This window comes from Sorex fumeus, unplaced genomic scaffold (assembly GCF_029834395.1).
Source record: "Sorex fumeus unplaced genomic scaffold, SorFum_2.1 ptg000129l, whole genome shotgun sequence".
In the NCBI taxonomy this organism is placed as follows: Eukaryota; Metazoa; Chordata; class Mammalia; order Eulipotyphla; family Soricidae; genus Sorex; species Sorex fumeus.
In genome coordinates, this window is record NW_026606186.1 from 7131257 (window position 1) to 7155651 (window position 24395).

Sequence of the window (24395 nt, forward strand, 5' to 3'; positions counted from 1 at the left end):
GTGCTTGGTGAGCATTATTTTGTTGTTTTGGGGCTTTACCCAGCGCTGCTTAGGGCTTATTCTGTCTCTGTGCGCAGGTATCACCTGGTGGTGTGGTTATGCTTGGGGGGGCCGTGTATGGTACCAGGGATCAGGCCTGTAATGGCAGGCTGCGCTTACCTGCTGCAACATCTCTGGCTCTAGGACACTATTTTCAATAGTCTTTTCCCTTTCTCACTTAGATTCTGTTATTTGTATGTAGAAATACAACCAACTTTTATGCCCTGATTTAGTACCCTGCTAATTTGCTGTATTGGTTTGTTTATTTTTTGTTTTTGGAAAGGAAGAACAGGCTTTTCATTAGAATACTTTGGAAATCTCTGTCAAATACATTGGTGTAGTTCAGCATCATTTCCTAATTGGAATCATCAATATTTTAACATCATAGTCCCCAAATTTGGACTTTGAAATCTCAGAATTCTGTCTCTTTTGGCTGGCTTCTCTCTTGATTCGACCTAGGCTTTATTGATGGTTCGCTTCATAGCATCTCCGTCTTCATAAATTTTCTTCAGAACATGCATCAGACCCTCTCGGATCTGTCTCCGTGTCAGTAGGGGACTTTTCTTTCTCTTTGCAGTCTTTCTCAACCTGAGTCAGGTAGTCCCATCGCATGTTTTCTGCTTGCTTTCTATAAGAACTGCGTCTGTCTTGACTTTTTGGGAACTGCATTCCACAGAGACGGGTTTTGAGAGATTTTTCACCATCATAGAATGTTTCCTCCCGTAGGGTCAAATGCCCTGTCTGTGTATGCTTGTGGGGGGCCCCTGGTGAAGTCCAGTCCCCGTGATGTCAACCTTCTCGTCCCGTCAGACTGCTCCCATCCGTAATTACTGCTCTTCACTGGGTACCCCGTTTTCGTGGAAGCAACCTGAGCAACAGGCTTTTCACTTTCAAGTTCTGTTTCCTTCTGTGACTGCTGCTGTGTCTTGTTCTTGCTTTGTTTGTCTTAGATTTCCAAATTGTAAGGCCCTCATGTACTCTTTGTGGTGATCTTTCCCATCAGTACCTTCACCTCTTGTAAATCTTTCTATAGCTCCTTCAGGATGGCAGCCCTGGTTGGGCAGGGCGGGCAGGCTGAGCCGCTGGGCCAGGGATGGCAGCAAAGGCAGTGGGCAGCCAGTGTGAAGCGGTCTCGAGGCTGCCGCACTCACTCCCTGTGTCTGGAATCTGGTTTGTTTTTTAAAAGGATTTTTTTTTTTTTTTTAATCAGTGGGGTCTTTTCGGCTCTTCTGTGTCTATCCCTTTGATCACTATTTTTGGCCTACTTGCTATGGTGAGGACTTCCAAAACTATACCGAATAATCTGCAGAAACTGAACATGCTTGTTTCATACCTGATCTCAGAAGGTGCTTTCGGATTTTTGCACTTGAGGGTGCTGTCGTTTTTTTCTTTTTCCATATAGACATTTTCCTCCCAATTATGGAATATTCATTTTGAATATCATTTTGTCTGCTTACAGAGGCTGTCACCTTTTATAAGCTGGTGGGAGTGATGGCATACTTGTGTCATCTGAGCAATCTCCTTATGACAGAAGGGAAAATACACAAATCCATTCTTCTTCAGGGAGTAGTAACTACTGTAGGAATTAGTCTCTTCTGTGCTCAAAGCATGGCTGGGCTCTTTATTCTCTCTTTGCACGCCTTTTTTCTTTTTTCTTTCTGGCTTTTTGGGTCACACCCAGTGGTGCTCAGGGATTACTCCTGGCTCTACACTCAGTAGTTACTGCTAGAAGTGCTTGGGCGACCATATGGGATGCTGGGAATTCAGCTTGGGTCATCTGTGTGCAAGGCAAATGCCCTACCCACTGTACTATTGCTCTGGTCCCCCAATTGTTTTTCTTTTTTTTGGGGGGGTGGGGTCACACCTGGCAGTGCTCAGGGGTTGTTCCTAGCTCTGTACTCAGGAATTACTCCTGGCCATACTCGGGGCGCCAAATGGAATTCTGGGGATGGAATCTGGGTGAAAGGCATGCGAGGCAAGTGTCCTTTGCTTCTCTGCACGTTTTGGGGCACGTTCTGCTTATTGTTGTAGATGACCATTGCATTTTGTTGTTGCTGTTAATTTAGTCACCATGAAATCACAGCCACTCATGATTGGGTTTCAGGGATGATGTTTCAGCATCACTGCCTTCACCATTGTCTACTTGTCTCCAGCAGCCTTTTCCCACCAATGCCTGTCTGCTTCCCACCAACCAGTCTGCCTCGACGAGAGGCACTATTTGTTTGCCTGGATGACATGTTTCATCATTACTTCCTCCTCTCTGTTGAATACTTTTCCCACTGTAGTTAATCCCCCCTCTCTGTCTTATTCTCCAGCCCCCCAAGTGGCACAGTTCTACTGAAGAGCCATTACTATCTTGAGATAATGCTCTGTTCTATTCCTGTTTGGTAAAGGTGTTGAGGGTTTTTTTTTTCTTTTTTGCTTTTTGGGTCACACCTGGAGATGCTCAGGGGTTACTCCTGGCTCATGGCTCATGGACTCAGGAATTACCCCTGGTGGTGCCCAGGGGACCATATGGGATGCTAGGAATCGGACCCGGGTTGGCCGCGTGCAAGGCAAACGCCCTACCCGCTGTGCTATCACTCCGGCCCCTGGATGTTGAATTTTGTCAGTAGCTTTTTCTGCATAAGTTGATATGATCACGTATATGCGTAAAAATACACATATATGATTTTTAGGGGGAGGGGCCAAACCTGGCAGTGCTCAGGGCTTATTCCTTATTGTTCACCCTTGTTGGTACTCAAGGGGCCATTTGGGGTGCTGGGGGTCAACCCAGGTCTGCCACATACAAGGCAAGCACTCTGTCCAATATGCTATCTCTCCAGCCCCTTTTATCTTTTGATGATATAGAGTGTTACATTAATTGATTCTTGTATATTGAATTATTGTTGCATTCCTGGAATGAATCCTAATTGAATATGATGTATGATCCTTTTGCTATATTGTTGGATTCGGTTCTCTTAGCTTTTGTTGAAGATCTTTGTGTTGCTGTTCAGCAAGGATATCAATATATTATTATTATTATTATTATTATTATTTTGGTGGGGAGACATTCTGCAGTGCTCAGGGCTTACTCCTGGCTCAAGACTCAAGGTTCACTCCTAATGGGCTCAGGGGGCCATACGGGGTGCTGAGAATTGAACTCAGGTTGGCTGAGTGCAAGACACTATACTATTAGGAATTGCTTTATAAACTTTGCTGTTTCTTCATTTGGTGTATATATGTCAATATGAATTAAATCTGTTTGATCTATTGATCCCTTAACCAATATGAAATGTCCATTTTTATACCTTCCTATTTATTTATTTATTTCAGCTTGAATATTCTTGTCTGATATAAGGCCATCTCTGCCTTCTTAAATTTACTGGCTTGAATGATTGTTTTCCATCTTCTTACTCTGAGCCTGTGTTTATCCTGTGAATTCTAGTCTTTCCTGTAAGCAGCAGAAGGTTGGAAAAGACTGTTTCCTTGTCCATCCGCCCACTCTGTGTCTTTTGATAGGAAAGTACAGTCCATTGACATTTAGAGAAATGATTGATGTGAAGGACTTGGATTTCCATTTTTCTATAAAATAGTTTCTGGAGTTTAACATTTTGCTGTTGTTTGCTTTGCTCATTGTTTCATGCCTGGAAGTACTTAGCGTTTACTCTGGAGAGAGAGCATATTGGGCAGGGTGCTTGCCTTGCATGTGGCTCTCTGTTTAGGGATCCTTTCTGGTATGGATTGGGGAGAATATCTGGATGCCAGGGATTGAACCTAGGTTGTCTGTGTGCAAGGCTCGTTCCTACCCACAGTACTATCTCTGTGGTCCCTTCCCCCCCCCCCCCCCCCCCCCCATAGGATGTGTTCCGAATCCTCACAGAACTTGTTTGGATGTAACACATGTCTTCTTGGTTGTCAAAAAATGTTTTCATGGGGCTGGAGCAATAGTCCAGCCGGTAGGGTGTTTGCCTTGCATGTGGCCGACCCAGGTTTGAGTCTCAGTACCCCTTATGGTCCCCTGAGCAGCACCAGGGGTGATTCTTGAGTAACCCGTGAGCATTGTTAGATGTGACTAGAGAGCCCCCTCCCCACCAAAAAAAAGTTTTTATCCTCTCTCAGATCTGAGTGATAGGTTAAGCTTTCTTGACTGAAATCATTTCATTTAGTATTTGAATAAATCGTCCTATTTCTTCCTTGTAGCTTCATTTGAAAAATCTGATGAGAATATTTTGTTATTTTTCTTGGAATTAGGTCTTTCTTCTCCTGTGCTCCTTCAGGTAGTCTTTGGTTCTTGGTATTCGATCCAAATGTTCATCTTGGTATTCTGTTTGTGTGTTTCTGGTTGACGTTCTGTGGGTCCCTCACTGACGGTCAGTGCACGAGTCTCCACACGGGGGAGGCCTTAGCTATTATTTCCTCCCCCGACATTCTTCCTTTTTTCCCCCTTCTCTTATGGTTTCTTACAACTTAGAGGTTTTTCTTCTTGTTGTTGTCTATTAAGTGTCTTTTTTTTTTAATTAAAATTCTTTAATGTTCCTCTTCTTTGTTGATGATGTCCTGTGCCTGCTCCTTAGGGTTGTTGATTCTAATTTTGGTTTCTTCTATTCTGCGCTTTAGTCCTGCATCTGTATTCTTTGACTCCTTCGATTCTGTTTCAGTGAACTTTAAAAATTTATTTCTGTCAAGGTTTCTTGGATTTTATTGAATTTTTTCTTTGAATGATTTTGTCAGTTGTTTGAAAAACTTTGAGTGACTGTTGCTCTTCGGTCCTCGGCAGCACTGAAAGATTTGCTGCACCTGAGGACTTCCTCTTGCTTCCAGTCCCCACCTGGTGATCTCTGAATTCCTTAGTTTTTTCAGTATTTCTGTTGATTATTTCATCATTTCCAGTGGGGCTCTGAGTTGCAGGTGATCTGAGCAGCGAATCTGCGCTCCCCTCCCCAACATCCAGCTAGTGCTTTTGCCTCTGCTGCTTCCTGGTGGTCACTGCAGCTGTGTGAGGCTTTCTTACGGCAGGACTGCCCTGGGTGGAGCGCAGACCCGTGGTCTAACCAGGCAGGGCTCCTGGGCAGCTGGGCCACCAGAGGAACCTGTGAGAGCACAGGATTAAGGGGTAGGGCAAGCCTCTTGAGGTGTGCTGAAGTACAGAGAAGTGGGGAGTCCATCTGGTGAGAGGAGGGGCAGTAACGGACTTAGGGCCTGTGTGCTGGTGTTTTCGTGTCATTCCCAGTGAGGCAGGAAGGCCTGAACATGGTATTATAAGCTATTGTTCTAGTATGAAATACTTTTTTTTTAAGTGTTTGAGTCATACCCAGCAGTGCTCAGGGGTCATTTCCTGGCTCTGTGCTCAGGAATCACGCCTGGTGTGTCTTGGGGGACTGTTGGGGATGCCGCAGATCAAACCCGGGTCAGGCACATACAAGGAAAGTTATCTTTTCCGCTGTGCTGCCACTCCAGTCCTTGAATTACCAGTTTTTAAGGTACAGAGTTTGTATTGGTTTGGAAAGGAGTAATTAGGTGTCTTGACTCACTACTCTGCTTCTTAGACATTCTCTCCAAGCTAGGCGGAAATACCTGTTTCTTGCAGATGTTGTGTTATAAGGACCACCTATTTTGGGGTTGGTGAGGAGGTATTGGTTTGAACTGCACCCATTAGTGACCAGATCATTCCTGGCTCTCTGCTCAGGAGTGAACCCTTGGTCCACCAGCTGCTCATACACACAGCTGAAAGGCAGCGTATACGTAAAACTGAATGTGACCTGGAGCCTTACCAAAGCATCTTTCATTCTCTGGTATAGACATTGGTAAAATGAGGTTTTATTTTCATATTTCTAAGCAATTGAAAAAACCATTTCAGCTTTAAGTGTTTTAGTGTGTGGCAGTTTATGACATGAGCCTAGTTCAGTATATTTTCCAGTTAAATTTCCTTTTGTTGGAGTAATTTTTTTCTCTCCTAACAGAGATCTATTCGCTCTTTTGCCAATGATGATCGCCATGTAATGGTGAAACATTCAACGATCTATCCGTCTCCAGAGGAACTTGAAGCTGTCCAGAATATGGTGTCTACTGTTGAATGTGCTCTTAAACATGTTTCAGATTGGTTGGATGAAACAAATAAAAGCACGAAAGCAGAGGGTGAGGCAGAAGTGAAGAAGGAGGAAACTGCAGACACCTATTCCAAGTGAGTGGCCTGGCCTTGTGTGACTGATCTGTCTCCCTCCCTCCCTCCCTCCCTCGATTCAGTCTCAGCTCTGTGTTCAGGGATCACTCTCTGGCAGTGCTCAGGAGACCATATATGGTGCTAGCCAAACACCTTAGCTCCTAAACATGGATTTTCTTTTTCTGAGTTAAAATTAAAGCTAGAAAGCAAAAGTGGTAGAGCCAGGTAAAACAAAGGACCTGATCTGCATACCTTTTGCAGGTGTACCAAAAATTTTAAATATACTTCTTTTTTTTTAACTCTTTTATTGAATCACTGTGAGATAGACCCTTACAAAGCTGTTCATGATTGGATTTCAGTCATATACTGAAATACACTTCTGTTTTGGAGTGTGTGAAATGTCATCTTTGAAATTTTGAAATGAATGGTTCAACTCCCTAAAATTGGAAATAAAGTAGTATTTTGGTCTTTGAGGAAATGTCATATTTTTTCAGATATTTAAAAATTCTCCTGTAGAAAAAGGATTGTAGGAACATGTATTCTAAAGCCGTTTGGAACTTACTTGCTTTGTTGAGTATCAGGCCAGCCTTGTGTCTTACACATAATAAATGCTCGTTTGCAGAATGAATGAGCTCTCAAGGGAGCTTGAGCTTCATATAGCAGAGTAGTTGTACATCAGAGGGCCGTGATGGAACGGAGTGACCGGTTCTGAGTTCTGAAGCCCTGTGTGTGCCATGCTTGGCTTGGAGCTCTTTTTCTGAGCGTTGACACTGTGGCTGACGCAAGAGTAGGACTGAATGCTAACTCTCCTCTGACTCTCAGACTTAGAACTGCTACTTAGCTACAGTGCATGAACAGGATAGAGAGATGACAGAATTCCATCCCCCCTCCCCCAATTCAACTCAGCGTCATAATACTTGGGAATAGTGAAAAAGTATTGATAAATTATTTTGCTTCCCTAAATGATTTTCTTCCCTGAATGCAGTGCCAGGGATTGAACCAGGGTTGGCAGCGTGCAAAGCAAGTGCCTTACCCACTGTACTGTCTCCCTGCCCCTATTTTACATTGATACAAACTTACTCAAGGTCAAATAAATTGTACAAAGTGCCACTATTTAAAACTGTTATTAAAGCTATTAGGACTCTTACTATTTTCCTTTTGGTGCAGTGCTGGGACTGAACCTAGGGCCTTACAGTGCCCTGGATTTGATCCTGGTTACAAGTCTCTGGTAACAACTATACTGCACTCCTTTTATATATTTTTTTAATTTGCTGGCTGGATTCTATCTTGGGCCAAGATATTGAATATTGCAGGCCAAGATATGAATATTATGGCAAACCCAATTTGAATTTGAATTTAGCCTTTGCCATTTTATCCTATGAACTCAGTTTTTTTTTCTGAGATTCACATTTATTGTCTTTCAAATGCAGATTTCTTGTGAAACGTAGAGAATTAGTGGCTTATAGTTTGTTTTCAGATATTACTTTGTCTTCTTTTAGCAAATCATTGCTTTCATATTTTAACTTGAGTGGAAAACTCAGGAGCATGAGAGATTGGAACTCTTTCGTATGTTTCTGTTCTCAAACACTTGTTTACTTGTTGAATGTTTGCTAAGTTTAATTGCATTCCCGCTTGTGGTTGAGGACAATGAACAAATAAACTTTTAGTATTAAAGTCAAGTATAGATGCTAACTTTCTGTGCAACATTTATAACTTGATACTCCTTGGATGTTTATAATGCTGTTACTAGATTTGGAATATATGTATTAGATTATATTTGGCTCTTTGTCTTCCCTTAACTCTTGTGTTTTTCTGCTTTTCTCATAAACTTCTGTGGATTCCAATATTGATGCAGCTGGAACAGATGTTAGCTTTTCTAGCTGACAGCAGTTTTACAGTTTGGGGTACCAAGCTAGGAGGCATCACTAGGAATAGAGTCTTAGTTTTTTATGTTTCCATTCTGACTTGTATACGATATACTTTCTTAGTATATCGTGTTTCTCATTAGTTACTTACTACCTCCCAAAAGCAGGTTTCTTTTCTGAACAATTTTCTGGGGAAAAAAATCTTTCCAGGAGTAAAGTTTTTTCCCCCTAAATAATAAAGCATGGTAGCACGGTCCTCCCCTTGTTCATCGATTTGCTCAAGCGGGCCCAGTAACATCTCCATCGTGAGACTTGTTACTGTTTGGCATATCAAATATGTCACAGGTAGCTTGCCAGGCTTTGCTGTGCGGGCGAGATACTCTTGGTAGCTTGCTGGGCTCTCTGAGAGGGGTGGAGGAATCGAACCTGGCTCCGCCAGGCCGGCCTACTTGCTATGCTATTGCTCCAGCCCCTAAATAATATAGATGTAATAATTTAAAGTCCTATAGAAATTTCGTCCTTTATTGACTATGGTGAAGATAATTTATAAGCCTTTAAATTTGACATCTGATTTTATGGAATTTTGCATACTTAGATTTACCTACTTTACATTCAATTTTGTGGATGTTCAGGAAGCCAAGTAATGGTCAAGTTACATCCTGGGAAATAGGTTGTAAAAGTAATCACTCAGATTTTGACTTTTAGGGATCAAAGTGGCCGGACATTGTGTGGTGTAATGAGGATTGGCCTGGTTGCCAAAGGCTTGCTGATAAAAGATGACATGGACTTGGAGCTGGTTTTAATGTGCAAAGACAAACCCACAGAGACCCTGTTAAATACGGTCAAGGAAAACCTTCCTGTACAGATTCAGGTGAGTACAGTTTCATTGAGCCTTTAGTTTGTGAAAACGTGAAAATAGGACGTGACCTTGAGGTTGATCATAGTAAAAGGTGGGTATGGGCGAAAGGAATATTACCATTCTGGGCCAGTAATTCATCCATTCCATGTAAAGCATGACTGGTACTCTGATGACTGGTACTCAGCTTAAATTTACCAAATTAAAATGGCTTTTAAGGTGCAGTCTTACATTTGGGGCGTGGGTGAGGGTAACTCTGAAGTGGTGTCAGGGGCCCTGAGGGCCAACCACTCCTGACTCGGACAAGCGGGTCAGTACTTTGATTTGGTGCTGCTCAGGCTGTGGAGTCTGGCTATGCCGGTTCTTTAGTTTGAATCCCATCCTTGTGCCTGCCTTTATTTTCCAAACTAGATCGCTTAGCCTGGAATAGAACCCAGCCTGGCTGCATGAAAGACAGAGGCCCTTTCCGCAGTACTATCTCTCCAGCCTTGGATATTCTTGATACTCAAATGTCTGATACTTGTTAACACCTTACCCTACCCAGTTATTTGTAGCAAACATTAGTAGCACTGTCCTCCCGTTGTTCATCGGTTTGCTTGATTTGCTCCAGTGGGCACCAGTAACATCTCACAACAAATTGTGAGACTTTGTTGTTACTGTTTTTTTTGGTATATCGAATATGTCACAGGTAGCTTTCCAGGCTTTGCCGTATGGGCAAGATACTCTCGATAGCTTGCTGGGCTCTCCGAGAGGGGCAGAGGAATCAAACTCGGGTCGGCCATGTTGGCTGCGTACAAGGCAAACACCCTGCCCCCTGTGCTAGCGCTCCAGCAGCGTTGGTGTTGGGATATAGCTCTGTGGTAGAGAATTTGGCTGCAGGGTTTCCTGGTTCAAATCCAGGTGTCCCTTTGGTGGCTTTTCTAATCTTCAGCAAAGAAAAATGCCACGTTTCTACTTTTAATTCTAATAAATGTTTTCTGTTTTTTTTTTATAGGGTTGAGTTTCTGTATTTATAAAAGATTAAAATTTTTTTGTGATCATTTTGGGAGGTAGAATAATAAACATCATGTAACATTAAGGTTTTTAAAAATGGAAAGTTTAGTAATGGGTTTCTGATTGACTTTACTTTTTGTTATTAGAATTCGCAAAATCTTTTCCTAATTTTATATTGTTTAATATTTTTTTTTTTTGCTTTTGGGTCACACCTGGCAATGTACAAGGGTCACTCTTGGCTCATGCACTCAGGAATCACTCTTGGCGGTGCTCGGGGGACCATATGGGATGCTGGGAATTGAACCCAGGTCGGCTGTGTGCAAGGCAAACACCCTACCCGCTGTGCTATTGCTCCAGCCCCTGTTTAATAATTTTTTGACTTTGCTTTTTTACATTTTTTAAAATTTTTTGAGGGGGTTTGGGTCACACCCAACGGTGCTTAGGCTTACTCCTGGCTCTGTGCTTGGGAATCACTCCTGACTGGGCTTGGGGGACCATCTGGGGTACTTGGAATTGAACTTGGGCTGGCAGTGTACAAGGCAAGTCCCTACCTGCTGTGCTGTGTCTCTGGTCTAACATTGTTATTCTTAAGTCTATAATGGAGTAATTAGAATAATTATGATCAGATGTACTGCACTTTTCCAGCTTTCTCCTGCACTTTCCCTTTGTGTGTTACCTTTGGTGAGTCCTGTTTCTTAACAGAGTGGTCTTGTTCCTTAGGTGCGTCAGGGTGGAAAAGGGATTGATAGGTTGTGGTATGATGAATTGGAGGCTTATTCTGAAAATCAATCCCATTTTTCTAGAATTGAAGTTACAGTGGATTACAATGGACTGTCAGTGTCAGTATGCATTGATAGAGTAAAAACACTCATTTTTTTTCTCTCCTAAGATAGGGTCTTTATTTCTAAACACTACTGTTCTTAAAATGCTTTTGTCAAACTAGCAAAATGTTTAGGAAGGCCAGGAGAGTGCAGGATAGGTAAAACACTTAAAACTTGAAGGGACTGGAACTTTGGGGGTAAGAGAAGACAAAAGGCTTAAATAGGTCTAGGTCTTTTAAGGGTTTCTTAGGAAAGGTAGAAGAGGGTCATTGTAATAAGCTAATTTCAATGTTAGGATAGCAAAGTGGGTTCTCCAACAATGAAGCTAGTTGCTTTGTGTGTTTATATTCATTTTCATAGGTACTTGGGTAAAGATGGTCACATAAAATAGGGATGTAACTGAACACCTTTCTCAAATCAGATTATATGCATGTATATATAATACTGTTTGTATATGCACACACACAAACATACACACACACACACACACACACACACACACACACCATTATTTAATTAGCCAATTCTATTTTATGTTTTAGAGGGAGTCTTCCCAGGCGATGCTCAGGGGTACATGAGGACACTGCTTGTCACTCTTAGCAACCAGGTTGGCTGGTGTTTGGGTCCTCCAGGGTTACATGCAGCAATATTCAGAGGACTTTGTGGTGCTGGGGATTGAACTGGGGGCAGGTGTGTGCATGATACCTGCCTTCACCCCGTCCTATCTTATCTCTCTGGTCCCACAGACATAATTAGTACTTTAATGTGATTTCTAGCTTTACTGTCTCCTTGATTCCTTCGTGTTTGTCCGAACAACCAGTCTTTGGTAGGAAGGATAGATCTTACATTTTTAGACATTTTTTTCCTGAGCACTTCTGGACAGCAAAACCTTTGGTCAGCTCAGTACCTTGATTGTGGTTGTCCATATCTGTTTTTCTGTGTAATCTTTTTAAAGAAGATCTTAGAACTCCCTTCTCTGGTTGTTGGTGGGGAGTAGAGACTGGGGACTCCCAGGCAGAGCTGACGGGCCCAGGGACCCCCCGTGATCCTGGGCCCATCAGCTCCACGGGGGGGCCTGCACATGCGCTGCTGCTTTGCTCACATGTAGGATGGTCTTTGCTTTTCTTTTTTCGGCAGAGGAACGTCCAGTGATAAAATCATTTTTATATAAATGGCCTTTAGGTTTTCCTTTTTCTTTTCTTTCCTTTTTTTTCCTGGGACGCAATTGGCTCTGCACTCAGGAATCACTCCTGGCGGTTCTTGGGGGACCATATGGGGTGCTGGGGATTGAACTCAAGTTTGCCGTGTGCAAGGCAAGAGCCTTACCCTCTGAACTACCTCTGAGGTCATCTTTGACGTTTTTAGAATACATATTGACATAGAGACTCGGTAGTAGTTTCCGTTCAGTTATTGATGTTTGTAATACTAAATTTTTTAACGATGAAACTCCCGAGGTGACTTATTAAAGTACACATTTACTGTATGAAATATAACTTGTGATTTTAAATTTTAAATTTGTGGACGAGGTAATTCATGTGTCCTTGCCAAAGCATTTGCCCCATCATGATAGGTTTCCCTGGAATGACCTTTAAAATCTGATGTTAGAGGAAGTCTGTTGCTTGGGTTTTTTATTTTAATGGAGTAACTTGGGGTACTTTGTGCTGTCAGGGATTGAGCCAGCGTCTGTCATGTACCAGGCTATCCCCTAACCCTGTACTAGCTCTCCAGACTGGAAGATGCTTGTATATACTATATATTTTTTTCTGGTGAGTGACTGTAGAGCTCCTTCTTCATTTATTCTTACCTATTCACTGCGGGGTGTCTCCCTGGGAATCAGAACCCGGGTCCAGCACATCAATTGCTATACTATCTCCCAGCCCCCAATAAGTTGGCATATTCATATGCCAAAAATGTATATGATCTTTATTTAGCCACATAGAAATTCCTGTTTAGATTATAGGCCACCTGCCAGTGAGTTTTGACTCTAATTCTCTATACTGATTTCAAAAAAAATGTTTTAAGGACCATCGAGATAGTTCATAATAAACTGCGATACTTGTCCTGCATATGGCAAATTCCAGTTCCATCCTTGGTACTGCATATGGTTCCCCGGGCATCACCAGGACGGATCTTTGAGCACAGAGCCAGGAATAAGCCCCCAAACACTTCAGGCTGTGATATCCTGCCTGCTCCCTTGGTCGAAATGATTTTTACCCATGGTCACTTAGCGGTGCTGTTTCTGTTTTAAAGTATTAGAAAAAGTGCTCTTAAATAGTGTTTTATAATTGTATTGATGCTTGAATCTCTGATTACTTTTTGAAGGGTGAAAGAGTGGGGGTGGAGGGAGAGACAAAAATAGAGAGAGGGAGGGTGGGAAGGAGGGAGGGAAGGAAGGAGGGAGGAAAGAGAGAGAACTGGTTACTTTCAGCCTGATGCAGTTGAAAAATACAGGGGAAGTCATTCAGTTTTTGAGATTTTAATCTATTGTGTGTTTTTGTTATCTTGGTGACTTGCAGAAACTCACAGAGGAGAAATACCAAGTGGAACAATGTGTAGATGAAGCATCTATTATAATTCGAAATACAAAAGAGCCCACGTTAACTTTGAAGGTGATACTTACTTCCCCTCTAATTAGGGATGAATTGGAAAAGAAGGATGGAGGTACACGTATACATACATATATATTTATCTATTTATGTTTTTGTTTTGTTTATGTGCTGGCTCTATTGGAATGTATGTTAACTATGCTCCATGGATTTAAGAGTTAACTAACTTCATTTTATGCCACTAATAGTATTATAAAGGGTTGTTTCTTTATAATCATTTTGTGAGCTGTAATTTTAAAATATAAAATTCAAGAATAGGTGTGCATCACGTTGGATTTTAAACTTAGTTTTTTATTAAAATATTGTGTTCTGTTTCACTAGATTTACTATTGCATTAATAATTGCTGTCAGCCAACCTTTCCTGTATAGTTTGGATTAGTGATCTGATTTCAGCATTGTATATGACCCAGGACATTACTCTTTTCAAATTTTTACTCACTGTTTCAGATTTACTCACTTGTGTATTGCTTTTGACTTCAAATAACTATATAACCTTGTGAGATTAGTTCTTTACCCAATTGCTTGTGAGTAAATACATGTGTTTTATAATGTAAGAGATGAAATTGGGTTATTGATTTTTTTTTTATTTTTAGAATAAATAATCTGTACTAATCTTTTTCCTAGGAGGTTTGTGATCATGATATATGTGAGAACCGTGCTTGAAATTACTTTCTTCTGAAGTGAAAATGAATTCCTGTATGGCCGTCTTGCTCTAAAAGAGTAGAGTGTGGAAATCTAGTTAGTTTTGATGGAACTGGGCTTCTTTTTCTGATGTTTTTATCCTGTTAGTGTGTTTCTGTCTTTCAATCCTGTCTCATGGAACTTGCCATGGAATATTTGTCCTCATTCAGACCTCTGAATAGCCGGCCAGCCCCTCTGTCCTGACAGTGAAGAGCCAGTGAAGCCCATCTCAGGACTTATGTGGCTCACATGAGATGCTCTTCTCCTTTACGTAAATTTCCAGGGTAGTTAGAAATACCAGCCAGTTTCTTCACTTATTTAAAGTTGAGCATAAAGACAGAAAAAGACACATTTCCCAGTGAATTTAGGACTTTGAATTTTGGCAGACAAAACTCAGAATCTCTTTTTTTTTTTTTTTTGCTTTTTGGGTCACACCCAGCGATGCTCAGGGGTTACTCCTGGCTCATGCACTCAGGAATTGCCCCTGGCGGTGCTCGGGGGACCATATGGGATGCTGGGAATCGAACGTGTGTCGGCCATGTTGGCTGCGTGCAAGGCAAACGCCCTACCCGCTGTGCTATCGCTCCAGCCCAAAACTCAGAATCTCTTAAGTGACTCAAAAAGTTTTTCTTGGTGGGCTAATTAAAATCAGCTCTGCCATACCCAACAGATACAAAATGGAGATATTGTGAATCAGTTAAAAATTAAAGTGCATCCAATCCATAATTTGGGTTTATGCTTCTACTTTTTTTTTCTTTGCTGTATACATAAAGAACCAATCTTAAATGACTTAATTTCTTTAACAGCATTACAGTTCACCATTAACTGTAGAACTATAAAATGATTTCTGAAGTATCAAGATAATTCTGTTAATTCTGGTAAGCTGTGTTCTCCTTGACCCGTTAGTGTAAAATTGACTATTTCTAAGCACAATAGTAATTATAGGTTATTAAAATTATTTGAGTATGGAGAGATGAGAAAAAGATTGAAGTTGCCAAACTAGATTAATTTTGTTCACTTGTAGATATATCCATCTCTTCCATTACATACGTGAAAGTATTAAGAGAATATCAGGCTTCGTTTTACCCATGGTTTTATATATTTAAATGAGATTTAGGCATAGTTTGCAGTGAGACCTTATTTGAATCTGATGCCTTTTAATTTAATTTCTATTCAGAAGAGCTAATTATGGACTTAGAGTGTATTTTATCCCTTAGAAGACACACTTTTATAGAATGGAATTTATAATGAATTAGGAGAATCACTTAGATTGTTCAAAGTGTGTGGGGTTGCTAAGAGCTCCCAACATCTCTTTGTATGCAGAATCTTATCAGTCGATGTTAATATTGTGTGGGATCAAAAAGGTGAAAGAATCCGCCTCAGTCTAATTTTCGCACTAGTTATTTCTCCTTTGGAATGGCATGTTTGGTTTTTGATTGCCCTTAGTCTCCCAGCCTTGCTGATGACTCACTTGATCCACCTTGCAATTGGCTTAGGTTTGTCTCACCTGGGTTTTGTCACAGTTTTTTATACTAGCAACACTGGGACTCGTGCACCCCGAGCAGTCAGGCTCTGGCTGTACTTGTTTGTCTGTAGGACTTGTTTCCTCTCGGAGCACTCCTGTCCTTTCTGAACTGGTACTGCTCTTTTCAGATGAAGAAAAGGCAGGGAATTAATCTGAGGTTCCAGAAATTTTTAAATTGAAATATAATTGAAATATCTCTTTATTAAAACAGTAAATATTCTTTTCTTTCTTGCAGTATAAAATTGTATGCATTGTAACCTTTTCCAAAGGAACATTTTCCAATAGCATCTCTTATTCTCCCTTTCTCACAAAGCAGACTAATCACCACACATATCTGTCTCAAGTCTTTGTCTTCCCGGGGCCAGAGCAATAGTACAGTGGGTAGGATGTTGCCTTGCATGTTGCCAGCCAGGTCAGTGCCCAGCACCCCCTCGGGCTCCCCAGATCCCACCAGGAGTGAGCCCTGTGTGCTGCCAGGAATAGCCCACAAACACACAAGCACGAATCTTTGTCTTTCCTCTCTTTATTTTCCATGTATTTGGGGGAAGAGCATGTTTCAGAGCATGTGGAACAGGAGGTGGCAGCTTATACCATCACACTTGACCTCTCAATGTTGTCTTTGCAGAAATGATCTCTCTGTTGCCTGGTTCAAGTCACCTTTTTGATTCTGGAGAGTATTAAGAGTAATAGCTATTCTCTTTGGTATTTACCATGCCATAGATAAGGTTTGTCTTGTGATGATTATCTTCTTTGCATATTTTGATCTTTTCTTGAAGATCCTGGAGACAGCTGGTCCCTAGTCCATGCTTTCTGCCAAAAGAGCATATAGGAAAAAAGCACAGACCTTGAATTCCTGGTAGCCAGTGATCCCATTTTAAATCCACTAGTGACTACTGCTCTGTAAACCTGGGCAAGTTTCTTCATTTTATTTAATACTGTTTTTGGAGGGTGTTGGGCCACATCTGGCAGAGTGCAGGGGTCACTCTGGCAGTGCTCCAAGGACCATGTGAAGTGCCAGGGATCACATCAGTTGACCCCATTCATGGCATGTGCCTTAACCCCTGTATTCGCTCTCTGGTCTGTTTTCTTCACTTTAGAAAGTGTTTAGTCAATACTTTACATAAAGTTGTTCAAGGTTAAATGAAATAATTTATGTGATATGTAAACAGCAGTAGTTACTAATTTACTAAAACTTCATAGCTCAAACTCACATACTTAAACCATGTTGAATTATTAGTGAGAAGACTTGTGCATGGTTGGTCCAAAGAACTGAACTCAAACACAGTTTAATTCTTAAAATACCCATTGAAGTGTAACATAGTAATCAGTATACTTTTACTTGCTGAAGTGCTGCTAATATGCCATTTATTATATAGCATATGATTTTTTTTTTATTTATTTATTGAATCACTGTGGGAAAGGTTACAAAGCTTTCAGGTTTATGTCTCAGTCATGCAAATAACAAACACATTTCCCTTTACCAATACTTATTTTTTCCCATGAAGAACCCCAATAAAACCCCACCCCCCACCCCTCCCCGTCCCTGTGAGGCAGATGAATTCTAGTTAACACTCTATCCGCTTTGATTAGATTGTTTCAATAAAAGATTCACCACTATTATTTAGAGTTTACCCCCCCCCCCCCCAAATCAGACATGCTGAAAAAGCATTGTGAAGTGATTTGCTTTCTACAGCTGGGTTCAAGAATTAAATGTTGGTTTTGGATTTCTGCTATTTTACCTATTGACCCTGGAAGTATTTCTACTGAAAGTCAGATAGTTAAGAAATTGGTTTCTGTGTTCTGGAGTCGTGGCCGTGCTGGAGAGCCGCTCGCGGGGGGCAACTGGTGGCCTCGGTAGGGTGTGAAGGGCGGAGCGAAACGTCCCCCTTCCCATGAGGTTTTAGTCGCCCCCACACTCCCGGCTCATATCTGCTGTCCACAAGGCTCCCATGTGGCCGCCATCTTTCTTTCCAGAGAGGAGAGGGTGAATGGGGCAACACCCTTTCCCCTCCGGCAGACTTGATGGGCTGGATCAACGCATAGTCCATTCACTTTTCTGCTCCAAGCTGCTGGGTTCTGCATTAAGTCCTTGTGCTTCTGGGGCCATGGCCGTGCTGGAGAGCCACTCGCGGGGGGCGACTTGTGACCTCGGTAGGGCGTGAAGGACGGACCGGAACGCCCCCCGACCCATGAGGTTTTAGTCGGCCCCACTCCCCCGGCTCATACCTGCTGTCCACAAGGCTCCCATGTGGCCGCCATCTTTCTTTCCAGAGAGGAGAGGGCGAATGGGGCAACACCCTTTCCCCTCCGGCAGACTTGATGGCCTGGATCAATGCATAGTCCGTTCACTTTTCTGCTCCAAGCTGCTGGGTTCTGCATTAAGTCCTTGTGCTTCTGGGGCCGTGGCTGTGCTGGAGAGCCGCTCGTGGGGGGCGACTGGTGACCTCGGTAGGGCGTGAAGGACGGACTGGAACGCCCCCCTTCCCATGAGGTTTTAGTCGCCCCCACACCCCCGGCTCATACCTGCTGTCCACAAGGCTCCCATGTGGCCGCCATCTTTCTTTCCAGAGGGAGGAGGGCGGAAGGGAGCAACACCCTTTCCCCTCTGGGCAGAAATGATTGCCTGGATTAACGCATAGTCCTTTCACTTTTCTGCTCCAAGCTGCTGGGTTCTGCATTAAGCCCTTGTGCTTCTGGGGCTGTGGCCGTGCTGGAGAGCCGCTCGTGGGGGGCAACTGGTGACCTCGGTAGGGCGTGAAGGACGGACCGGAACGCCCCCCTTCCCATGAGGTTTTAGTCGCCCCCACACCCCCGGCTCATACCTGCTGTCCACAAGGCTCCCATGTGGCCGCCATCCTTCTTTCCAGAGAAGAGAGGGCGAATGGGGCAACACCCTTTCCCCTCCGGCAGACTTGATGGCCTGGATTAACGCATAGTCCTTTCACTTTTCTGCTCTAAGCTGCTGGGTTCTGCATTAAGTCCTTGTGTTTCTGGGGCTGTGGCCGTGCTCCAAACTTAACTCTGACTTTCAGGGAGAAAGATTGGGTGGTTTACTTCTCATTGATCACTTTGTATATAGAGAGATGTCGCGCAGCGGCGTAAGCGGCCGTGCGGTTTTGAGAAAAAGTCCTCGTTCCCGCATACTCGAGCTGTGTTTGTAGAGGCTTCTGGTCACCGGGGTTCCATCTGGGGGAGGTGGGATGCGGCACCTACTCCATCTGGAACTTGCGGGTGAACTCGGCTCTTTCTGGAACCTGTTTTTTCTTTTTTTTTTTCCCTCCGGGATCCCGCACCCTCCATGTGTTCTTTCTCTTATGCTTAAGGCTTCAAAGATGGCGCTGGGGGGCGGGCTGTGGGCGTGACTTCCGGAATCAGAGGTTACCTGGGAGGTGTAGTCCGGCAGATTTGAGAAACAGTCCTCGTTCCCGCATACTCGAGCTGTGTTTGTAGAGGCTTCTGGTCACCGGGGTTCCATCTGGGGGAGGCGGGATGCGGCACCTACTCCATCTGGAACTTGCGGGTGAACTCGGCTCTTTTTGGAACCTGTTTTTTCTTTTTTTTTTTCCTCCGGGATCCCGCACCCTCCATGTGTTCTTTCTCTTATGCTTAAGGCTTCTAACCCTTATTCTTGAGGACATCTTCCCCATGCCATTTCCATACATTTTTATCCTGTACTGTATAAAAGACACTGCCTCATTTTAGAGGTAGGAAACAAAGTAAATCCTGAGAGGAGACAAGTGTTGACAAATTTATGGGCCAAAGCAGGTTGAACAACCTTTTAGCAAAGCCAGTAGTAAAATCTTGTCAGATTGTGTGCCCTGTTTGGTTCACACAAAGATTGTGGTACTTCACTTCCTTTGGGTAAGTTAACACTTAAACAGGTTAGAGGTGGGAGGGAAGGTGCAACCAAGCAATCCTTTTTTTAATTTTTTTTAAAATCAAGCAGTCTTGAGGGACTTGTTACCTTGAGGGCAGCGACAGGAAATCTAGCAAAGGGACATACAACTGTAAATGTCTTTTTCTTTTAAAGAACTGCGGTGGGCAGCTGGGTTTGTCAATAAAGTTTGTGACACAAAAAGCCTACTACCAAGCTTCAGTCCAAAATTCGGAACCCACGCCGTTCTATTAGACTAGCCGGGAGTCCGGAGAGCATAGCATATGATTTGTTGACGGCAGGTACATTTTTATTCCCCCTCTCACTATTCTTTAATTGTAGCATCTGGGGTGGTGCCAGAGACATAATAGTCAAAAAATGTTTATAATGTACCATGTTACAAACACTTTCTTATTTGTGATTAGCCCTCACAGTAGCCCTGTGAGGTGGTTAATTGCCCTGTTTTATAAGTAATTTGTCACATTCCTCCCTACCCCCATCCATTTGTCCTATTCCTGACTCTCCTCTCTGTCTCCCCTGTTCAGTAATGCCCAGGGACTATCCTGTTTCTCTCTCTGTCCCCATTCCCCCCTCATGTACTACTGGAATTGAGCGCCCTGGTTTTCTGCACGCAAAGCCTGCACTCCAGCCTGTCGAGCTGTCTCTGCAGCCCTATTGTGATTTTTTTTTCTTTTTTGGGTCACACCCAGCAATTCACAGGGGTTACTTCTGGCTCTGCACTCAGGAATTACTACTCCTGGTGGTGCTCAGGAGACCATATGGGATTCTGGGGATCGAACCTGGGCGGCACGCCCTACCCACTGTGCTATCGCTCCAGCCCCCTTATTGTGATTCTTAAGTCGAGAGTGCAGTTCCCTTTTCCATTAACTGTCTGAAATGAGAATATGAGCATCTCAGCTGATTTAAATATTCCATCAGATAGTCTCAGCTTCTTTTGGTGTACGTGATTTTTAAAGTAGAAATATATTTGCTATAGGTCAGGAATAAATCCATGTAAAATATTTACATTGCTGTTTGAATCCAGGCGGGTGGGGATACTATCCACTAAGTCACAGAGACTCTTGTGACCAACCTTACTTTCTAGGGGGTTCACAAAGAAATTGCTCAAGAATCACTTTTCACATACAGGAGCCCATGTGAATTTGTACCTTGTGGCAGAGTTTCACTTACATGGGTCTTGCTGTGAAAGCATTAGATCACTCATCTCATCAGTTCAGAGATCACAGCAAGGTTTATGCAGACATTTCAGCTTCATCCAGATTGTCACGGACGGCCTCTGTGATGACCCAGCTCGGTTATTTTACCTTTGAGAATCCCAGGTTGTAGACTTAAAATTCTCATTTAATTAGAAAAATCATGTACTGGCTTTTCTGCATTCCATCTCTGAGCTACTGTTTTCATTACCAAAGGCAGAGCATGAAGTTTGCGTGGAAGGGCTTGAGAGGAACTGACCAGCATCTCCCATCCCTGGGTGTGTTTCTTGTCATAATCTCTACCGGGTTCACCCACGTTAGGAATAATAGACTTCTTTTCTGGTGCTTCCATTTTTCAGAATGTTTTATGCATCTTCATGCCCTGATTCCAGGTAACTGAACAATACATCTGAAATTGTTTTGTTTTTTTTTTGCTTTTGGTACTTTCATCGTTCCCTGAGCCCTCCTTCCATGTTGTTTCTAATCTATTTTACTGGTCACTGTTGTAAAAAAATGAAATGCCTCACACAGTTCTTTAGTTTTTGATACCTTTCTTTAAATAGAAAAGCTTTGCTTCCATGTGTTGTTGAAACATCCACACTAAATTCTATACAGTAATGAAAAACTTGAGATTCTGCTAGAAATATCAGTTGTTTTTTCTAGTACCAATTCTGTCACTGCTTCCATTAAGTGATTATATATAAAGTTGTATGTAACTTATAAAGGAAATAGCAGGACTTGTGTTCCTGTGGTGCCATGTAAGTTTAAGATGAGTTGAATTACTGCATCTCTTTTGCTGTATCTTACCACCTGACTTTTTGTTGTTGTTGAGCATTTGGCTATCAGATCCTGAACAAACATGGTCATTCGATGGTGATGTAAAAGGGAATCTGGAATGGTCTAGTAGAATCTCCTCCTCCAGTGGTCAACTGAATAGCAAGCTGATGTCTCTTTTTTTTTCATAAGAGTTGGTGGTTACAATATGACTTTGGGGATGAAAGTACTTTTCTATGCATGTATACAGACATAATTGCTATCTGTTCTATACATTTATATATTTTTAGATATACAACTGCTATCCCCTTTTAATAATACCTGTGTTGTTGGGGCTGGAGTAGGGCATTTGCTTTGCAAGCTGCTGACCCGGGTTCAATCCTGGGCACCATCACGAGTGAACCCTGAGCGCAGAGCCCCTGAGCAATGCTGGGTGTGACCCTCAAACGAAGCAGTTCAAAAAATTACCTGTGCTGTGATGAAAATGTCATTCACAGCTTTGACCATTAGGCAAAAGTACTAGAAAGTTTTGAGTTTTGATTTGCCCTGTCTTTTCCTGCCCACGCTTGTTTTGCCTCCTCCTATCCCTGTCACCCCCATTTCTCACCACCTTCTTGGTAAGATAAGACGATCAAACTTGGTTTGTCTTGCCAAAGACCGAACTCTTAAAAAATAAGTTTGATCATTGTGTGATTGTAACCCAAACATGAAAGCTTGTAACTATCTCACGGTGATTCAGTAAAGTTAAAAAAATCGGTTGTAATCATTTGTCATCCCGGTGTTCATCGATTTGCTCAAGCGGGCGCCAGTAATGTCTCCATTTGTCCCTGTCACGTGCTTGTAGCCCGTGCCGTCTGCTTGCTCCAGGAACACGAAGAGCATCAAACCGGTAGTCCAAGGTCTTACTGAAGAAGTCCGACCATTTTGTAGGTGGGCGACTAAGGTGTTCTTTTGATGTTCCATGAAATCCAGTCGGTAACAGCTCTAGTCCAGCAGTCATCTCCAAATTGATTATGTGTCTGGCCCATCTGATTTTCGACGCCTTGGCAAGTGAGGCAGCGTCCCTGATCTTCGATCGATCGTCGATGGAGGTCGGAACTTCGGATTCCTTCTCTCACTTGAGTGAAGCATGATACTCCAAGCATAGCTCTTTCGATTCCTCCTTGGCGACCCGAAAAGCGTTCTCATCTTGTTTTCATAGGGCCCAGGTCTCTGAGTCGTTTGTTAGTGTAGGAAGAACGGTGGAGTCGAAAAGATGTGCCCAGAGCCGAAGGTTCTTCATCCTCTTAACAACTTCTTTGATGCTCTTGAAGGTGTTCCGGACCGCTCTCTTCCTCCTGCGCAGCTCAGGTTCTAGGTTGTTTGTCATGCTGAGTTCTCGATCTAGGTACACATAACTGCTGAATTCGGAGATGTTTGTTCCATTGAGAGTAAATGGAATGTCAGGGACTAGTCCGTTTCTCATGAACATTGTCTTTCCGAGACTCAGCTGCAGTCTGACCTTTGTACACTCATAGTCGAAGTCGGCCAGCATTTGTGCCGCTTGGCTGATGTTTGGTGTTATTAGAACGATGTCATCAGCAAAGCGGAGGTGGTGTAGTTGCCGACCGTCTATCTTCACTCCCATTTCTTCCCATTCCAGTCATTGCATGATGTTCTCGAGGGTGGCACTGAAGAGTGTCGGTGAAATGGTATTACCCTGCTGAACCCCTCTCTTTATGTCAATGGTCACTTCTTTGTAGATCCTTTGTGAGATCCTGGTGGTGAATCCGTAACACAGCTTGCAGAGGATCCTGATGTACTGAATTTGAATGCCCTGTTTGGCTAGGGCTTCGAAGATTGCTTCTGTCTCAATAGAATCAAAGGCCTTCTTTAATGGATTTTTTTTTTTTAAGTAAAAAAAGTATGTTCCTTCTTGGCGTTACTTAACAGTCAAACTTTGACATGCTTAACTTTTAAGAGATTCCAGATATTCATTAACAGTATTTTTATCTGCTACGTGAGCTTTACACAGATGCTTGGTTGACCACAAACATTTTGACATAAAAAACACGAAAATGAGCAAGTTGTATGCTTTAGTCGTTTTGAAGACAGAGATGAACAAGTTCAAGAATGAGATACCTGTGAAGTGAATACCCATAGTATGTGTTTGTCAATCTCATTAAAAAAATGTTAAGGCCTTCTGTTTTCTGAGTAACAGAGGGTAATGTAACGAGGTCCTGTTTCTGTGAGTGACTGGCCAGCGGTCCATGGAGCAGGGCCGGGATCCATCGAGCTCACCCCATCAGGAAATAAGTGTGTAGGACCTCGGACTGGCCTTCAGACACTTGCATCTGTCAGACTTTGTTTTCTCTTGGGCAGAGTGTGCCTTTGGGTTTGGCTTACTAGTATTCTGTCAGAATGTTCCAGGAGTTCCATAACAGAAGCCTGTAATCGTTGAGGAGAAGGGAAGTCCTATGGTCCTGTCCCCTTTAAAAATGTTTGCATTGTGTCAGTTGGCCTTCTAACACAGAATGGAATCCCTGACTCCTGATTATTCCCAGAAGATGTGTGGGTCAACTCTCCTGCTTGTAGTCGTGCTCTTAAAAGAGAATACTGAGTGGATTTAGTTTGATTAGAGAAAGAATAAATCTCCAAGAAACTTTTATTTTTGGTGCCACATCCTGTGGTGCTCAAGGGCCATCAAGGGCCAACTCCTGGCTCTGGTAGGCCCCAGGGGACCATCTGGGATGCCAGGGATCAAACCTGGGTTGTCCACTTACAAAGCTCTAGTGCCCTACCCGCTATACTGTCTCTCTGGTCCGCTAAGAAAAGAATTATATATTTTTGTCATTGTTTTGGGCCACACACAGGTGTGCTCAGGGTTACTCCTGGCTCTGGGCTTAGGAATTATCCTGGCACAGTAACTGGGACTCTGCTTGGGGGACCAGGTGGGGTGCTGAGGATTGAACCTGGATTGACTGTGTGCAAAGCAAATGCTTTACCTGTTGTACCATTGCTCTGAC

General features: G+C 42.9%; 1 protein-coding gene and 1 pseudogene across 4 annotated transcripts in view; one reads left to right on the plus strand and one right to left on the minus strand.

Moving 5' to 3' along the window:
• The window catches only part of STRBP (spermatid perinuclear RNA binding protein), a 138240-nt gene that overhangs the window by 82200 nt on the left and 31645 nt on the right, over positions 1-24395 (plus strand). For all 4 annotated transcript variants that reach the window (XM_056138512.1, XM_056138513.1, XM_056138515.1 and 1 more), the window contains 3 exons: positions 5982-6202; positions 8752-8917; positions 13233-13377. In XM_056138512.1, coding sequence (XP_055994487.1) covers positions 5982-6202; positions 8752-8917; positions 13233-13377 — 532 coding nt within the window. The remainder of the gene's footprint in view (positions 1-5981; positions 6203-8751; positions 8918-13232; positions 13378-24395) is intronic.
• On the minus strand, positions 408-1437 carry LOC130045699 (calcyclin-binding protein-like; annotated as a pseudogene).